The following is a 6,019-nucleotide window of genomic DNA, read 5'->3' as shown; positions in this document are numbered from 1 at the left end:
AAGAGATGTCAAGACCTAAACTGCACCAGGAAAAAGCTCTAATTTATGGTTTAAGCTTGATGTTGACCATGTTAAACCCTTTCAAATTGATTCAAGCGTACTTACAGGGAGCTGCACTGACCTTGGCGGAAATGAGAGAATATGAAAGAGCTGCAGCATTGCTTGAAAAATTGAGTGAGGTTTGCTATATATTGCTGTCAATTTTGATGCCATTACAAACATCTGCAGGTTATAAATATCTGATGCTGGGCCTTCTGTTAATTGACCTACTTTGATATGCAGGAAAAAGAAATTAGTCCTTCACATGTTTTCCTGAGGGTTCAGGAGAACTGGTAGTTAAGGTGATATGACTCCTTTGCTGAATACACATCCTTTACTTTCCTGCAGACGTCAAAGAGTGCTGATTTTGAAGTCCTTCGCGGTCTTACAATTGCATTGCTCGCGGCCAAGAAACCTGATCAGGTTGTTCAAAAATACCATGCTTTATCTCTCAATGGAGGGTGGTTCATCAGCATGAATGCTGAAATTTAATCTTAGATATTTCAAATTTCATATATACAACTCAAGCAAAGTTACGCATAGCCCGGTTTCGAATATCAAACCTTTTGGGTTAATATAGCAATGCGATTACTTATCATTTATCACCAGTGTATGTGGTTCATTTGTAGGCTGTTCAAGTCCTCCTGGCATCTCGTGGACAGCTCGATAAAGAAAAGTCCAGTGATAATAATGATATGACTGTCCGCAGCACAACTGGGACAAGTTCTGGTGTGGATCCAATTCAAGTGAGTTATCCATCGTTTAAATATACAATTTTTGGCATATACAGCTGGTATACTTCATAAAAAATGTCGCAATGCATACTTTATTCCTTTGATGTGGCAACTTACCAATTTGGAAAAAGATGTTAATGTGATTTATGTTCAGATAAAGTATTAGATTTAGCATGACTCTGGAATCTTGATTTCAGGGGTTACTTAGCCAAGGTTGATGTGTGCAACAAAATAAAGTTATCTTTAAAACAACAGGCTTGCATGACTTTGGAATCTTGATTTCTGTAGGGAATAATGTTAAAACAGAATGAGACATTTTTTGTGGTCACCTGTATGAACATCCTTTCTGCATCACCTGTGCTCCCATTCTGTTTTAACATTATTCCCTACAGAAATCAAGATTCAAAAGTCATGCAAGCAAAGGTGCTGGTAGACAAATATGCACGACGATGACCAGCCATTTGCTATGAGGTAGGAAATATAAAAACAACTTGGAATAGAAAATTGACAATCAGTGGCAGCAATCGATAGAGTCGACAAGTTGTGCTTGTTTGGCTACCATCAGTTTGACTATTATTAGTAGTTTGAAAAAGTAGAATTTGGGGAACCACTTGTTTTCCACCTTCAATTAGCTTACATACACACGCATTTTTAAAGCATTGACCAAACAAAAGGAAAAAAAATTATAGGCTGCCAATTTAATTCGCAGGAAGAGAAACTCTGTTTCCTGCTACATGAATTGGTGTACAAAAACTTCGGGTTCTTTTTCTTTTTTGGATATACAAATCTATGTAATTCTTATACGTGCTATATGAGATAGATAGCTCTAAATGTATTTTATATCCTTCAGGATTCTTTAGTTGTTTCATGATGATGAACAAATTGATGGGTTTGGATCAATCTGGTTCTGGTTTTGTCATGAATTCAAGGCTAATAAAGAACTTGGTTTGCCATCTGATTGAAAATGGGCCCAAGCGCGACAAAACTATAACTTCTTTGATGCAGCACCAGGAGAAGCACTCCTTAATTGGTGATGATCAACTACTCTCGAACAATGGCAGAGGTGGAAAGCACAAAAATAAGATTCCTAAAGGATTGGTGTCGGTATACGTGGGTTCAGAGCAACGCAGATTCCTTGTCCCGATGAGATTCCTGTCTGTGCCCGATTTCAGGATGTTGATGGAAATGTCAGCCGAAGAATTTGGATACGAGCAGGAAGGGGGATTAAGGATTCCTTGTGATGAACATGATTTTGAGCAATTACTAGAGAAGTGTCATGTAGCCTGCAAAATCGACTCCAAATCCAGCTAATTAGCTAGGTATTCATGATTTTGAGCAATTACTAGAGAAGTGTCATGTAGCCTATAAAATCGACTCCAAATCCAGCTAATTAGCTAGGTATACGTACTTGTATATATGTATATCAGCATCTTTGTGCATGTGTTGCGTGTTTTCACAGTTCTTTGATCATGCATGTGTTGTGCGCGTTTACAGTTCTTTGTTTCAAATTTTTCTTTCTTCGAAGAGTAAAATGATAATATCTATCATGTGGAGTAGGAATTTTAAAAGATGTAGGTTTTCTCCTATTGTGCTCCTTTTTTATATGCATTCGTTCACATACTCATTAGATAAAATTGGTTGTATTTTGCAACAAGATATTAAAAGCAATCCAAGAACCAAAAAACATGAACATAAACACCATTATAGAAATGAAATTATCTAAATCAGGTTGTGTGAGAGCATGAGAAATGAAAGTACAAATTTGTTGATGGGTCGAGCCAGTGTACTCAAGCATGCAGACAAGTAATTGTTCAGACATCATCAGTACTTCATTTCTTTGAAAGACCAGAGTATCAGCTAATAGTGGAAAATGAGGGTTTTCTCTACGACTTAAACATCAATCAAGAAGCTGCATGATGAGTTTGAGTCTGCCTAGGAAACTAAAAAGAAGAATATACCAATTTTACAGAACTGGCAAGTCTATCTAACATCAGTTGTTATCCTGCAAAGAATTTCTGACATCTCTTCTCCCAGAAAATATTGGCAGACCTATGTTGCTGGTTTGTGAATTATCAACAACCTTGTACAGACAAAATAAGCACAATCCTGCATGACAGAAAATTTTCAAGTATACCAGGGATTAAAGATAAAATCTGCCAAGATTTTTTTGGGGGTTGGGGGGACGGTTCCACTCCAAAAAGTTAAACTGAGTGGGCAAAAAACAAAAAACAAGTGGTGTATATTAAGATTGAAATTTGGAACTAACTCAAACCTAAAAATTAACTTAATTGAGAAGTATTGTCCAACTTCATATATGCAACTCCCAACAATTTTAACATCTAACACACCCCAACGCTCAATGATGAATATCTGGAACCTAAACTCTGATATCACATTAAGATTAAAATTTGTCCCTAATTAATCATAAAAACTAGCTCAACAAAAGAAGATTATCCAATATTATATATACAACTCCCAAAAATTTATCTTGGACAACAAACAGAGTCAAGAATTTTGGTGAAGCAAGAAGATGTAACAAGATGCTTACCTATATATGCAACCGTGACACCTGAGACAGCTCGGCCGATCACTGATAGCACATACAGGCAGCATACCACCTGTGCCCAAAATAAATGTCAGATTCTCCAAACCACCACTCAGTTATATAATAATCGAAACCTCATTCATATACACTTTTAATTCTCGATCAGAAAACAAACAGCATCTAAGTTTCAAGCGGTTGAGGTGAAAATGAAGCTGCAACGACAAAAATAGGGGACGGGACACCTTGAAAAAAAGGCGCTTGTCGTGGCCGGTGGCGGCGACACGGAGTACGGACTCGGCTGCGCCAAGTGTGTTGGCGAGACAGGCGAAGAAGGAGGTGGCGGAGTCCTGAGAGATCTGCCAGTGGAGTGGATCCACCGGGACGGCGACGTTCATATGGCGAAAGAGGAGGCCGAGGATGGCCAGAGAACAGAGGAGTACGATGAAGACATCTGCAAATAGGGAGACGATGCTGGAATTCCGGTAAGCGCAGTGGTAGTAGACCAACGTCCCACTTAGCACCGCCCCAACCACCACCATCGTCGCACCGTGGATTTGATCGGATTTACGGGATATAACACACGACTTCTTGTTTGGAGAAAAAATATTTCTTTTGGTTCAACGGTGGTTTTGAATCTTTTAATTTTTTAAAAAAAGATTAAATTTAATTTTTTAAAACAGAAGCACTATTTTTTATTATTTTTATTGATGAAATATATATAAATATATATATATAAACATTAATGTGGTATTAAAATTTGTTTAATTATTTGTACAACTATTCGATTAAACCGACCAAACAGATTTTTTTTGAATTCCGTTTGGTCAATTTGATAATTTGGTTTTGTTGAAAATTCGGTTAAACAAATTTAACATATTTATCATAAATCTTTAATTTAAATTCGTATGACCATAATAAATAAAATAAATTTCATAACCTAAAATATTTATATGAATAGACAAATAAAATATATTTATCAGATTTTAAAAATTAAATCAATTATAGTTAAATAAACTCTAGGATTACTAAAATAATAATTTTTTTAAGAAGTCCAAATTTCAAATAATCTATGTACATAAACAAAATACTAAGTTTAATATTTAAAAATAAAAATTAATATTTTTTCAAATAAAAATAATAAAAATAAAAATTAGTTCAGTTGGTTGAACCAATTTTTCGTTTAATAGTCGCTTCGAGCAGTTCATAGCCGGTGCGGCCAATTTTGACCGATTCCACCGCTAAAACCATTTTTGAGGGTGTTCCGAACCAATTATGAACCAACTAGTAACCGATTATCAGTTGAACCAGCCGATTTGGTCCGGTTTTGAAAATACTCCTTGTTACCTCCTAATAAAAATAACAATGCTACAATTTCCTAAAATTTCAAAAATTATTATCTTATTATTCTTCAGTATCAACTTTATAATCAAAATTAACGAAAAATATTAACTTTCGAGTAAAATTTTAAGGATCAATTAATTATTGATAGATATAAATTTGGTATTCCATGTATCTATTTACCATGTTGTTATAAGGTTAACGAGTTGGTCTCTTGTGAGACGGTCTCACAAATCTTTATCTGTGAGACGGGTCAACCCTACTGATATTCACAATAAAAAAATATTACTAATATTTTTTCATTGATGATCCAAATAAGATATATGTCTCACAAAATACGATTCGTGAGACCGTCTCACACAAGTTTTTGTCAAGATTAATTATCTTAAAATCACTAAATCCAATAAGGGAGTCTCATGTGAGACCGTCTCACGGATCATAATCTGTGAGACGGGTCAACAATATCCATATTCACAATAAAAAATAGTACTCTTAGCATAAAAAGTAATACTCTTTTATGGGTGACCCAAATAAGGGATCCGTCTCACAAATAATACCCGTGAGACCGTCTCACATAAGTTTTTGCCAAATCGAATTACAAGTTTAAGATCGGTCCTTATGGCAAAACTCCTATGTTCTAACTCCACCAAAAACTTGAATTATTTGTTTAAACTCCCTAATCTTGTTAAAATTACTAAAATAACCTCCATAATTCATTAAAAAAATCCCAAATTATATAGAACAATGAAAATGGTATCAAAGTTGAGGTATTATAGTTCAAACATACAATATTTATTTTTGCATAATTAAATATTAAGGAAGAGATTTTTCTCAAATTATTGATCCGAACATATGTTTGGAATTTATTATTTCTAGATTTGATTCCAATATTTTAGAATGTTAAAACAAGAATATCTAACATTTGATAGTTATCAAGAGGAACTAGGAATGAATCAAAGAACTTACGTATAATTCAAAATATTATATTGTGAGAAATGGATCCAGACTCCTATAAATTTTCGAAAATCTTAGAAAATCCAAAAGACAGTACAAAACTATGACAGTCAGTTATACTATGCACCATGTAAAATTGAAAAAAAAAATTAGAAACAACAAGAAATTCTTGGAACTTTAAAATATATTCAAACAAGAATCCAAACTCTAGAACAACCACCTAGTTCAGTAAAATGAACTCAGAGGAAAAATTTCCATCATCTTTTGATATCGAACCCTTATTACATTAAAAAGAGAATGACAAAGTAATGGAAAAACTTTTAACTGACAACGAAAAATGATCAATACTATCAAAGTTGTCTCAGAAAAGAAAACAATCTGATGAAAACGATAGAGATTATTGGTCTTG

General features: G+C 34.4%; 1 protein-coding gene and 1 long non-coding RNA gene across 4 annotated transcripts; one reads left to right on the top strand and one right to left on the bottom strand.

The window, feature by feature from the left end:
* Nucleotides 1-801: 801 nt before the first annotated feature.
* Nucleotides 802-2,311, top strand: LOC140841230 (uncharacterized). Its single transcript, XR_012120112.1, has 2 exons — nt 802-2,092; nt 2,172-2,311. It is a non-coding gene; the product is annotated as an uncharacterized lncRNA (long non-coding RNA).
* A 72-nt stretch (nt 2,312-2,383) lies between these two features.
* Nucleotides 2,384-3,938, bottom strand: LOC140841229 (reticulon-like protein B22). Of its 3 annotated transcripts, none has more exons than XM_073208500.1 (4): nt 3,561-3,938; nt 3,322-3,391; nt 2,735-2,879; nt 2,384-2,578 (listed from the first exon to the last, which is right to left on the bottom strand). In XM_073208500.1, exons 1-3 carry the CDS (start codon nt 3,855-3,857, stop codon nt 2,764-2,766), a joined length of 483 nt encoding a protein of 160 aa, XP_073064601.1. In that variant the 5' UTR covers nt 3,858-3,938; the 3' UTR covers nt 2,384-2,578; nt 2,735-2,763. The 3 variants fall into 3 exon arrangements, with proteins under 3 accessions (XP_073064601.1, XP_073064603.1, XP_073064602.1); XM_073208502.1 differs by lacking the exon at nt 2,384-2,578 and adding an exon at nt 2,581-2,687 and having other exon boundaries at nt 2,723-2,879; XM_073208501.1 differs by lacking the exon at nt 2,384-2,578 and having other exon boundaries at nt 2,581-2,879.
* Nucleotides 3,939-6,019: the final 2,081 nt, after the last annotated feature.

Source organism: Primulina eburnea, chromosome 9 (assembly GCF_022965805.1).
Source record: "Primulina eburnea isolate SZY01 chromosome 9, ASM2296580v1, whole genome shotgun sequence".
NCBI lineage: Eukaryota > Viridiplantae > Streptophyta > Magnoliopsida > Lamiales > Gesneriaceae > Primulina > Primulina eburnea.
The sequence above is the reverse complement of the archived record's forward strand: the minus strand, read 5'-3'. Positions and strand labels throughout refer to the sequence as shown.

Bases quoted from the DNA above. Each gene is read 5' to 3' on its own strand.
- LOC140841229 (XM_073208500.1), bottom strand. From the start codon at position 3,857: ATGGTGGTGGTTGGGGCGGTGCTAAGTGGGACGTTGGTCTACTACCAC. The intron at 3,392-3,560 runs GTGTCCCGTCCC...TTTTGGGCACAG, and splicing joins ACAAGCGCCTTTTTTTCAAG to GTGGTATGCTGCCTGTATGT. The intron at 2,880-3,321 runs GTAAGCATCTTG...TCTGTCATGCAG, and splicing joins TGTCACGGTTGCATATATAG to GATTGTGCTTATTTTGTCTG.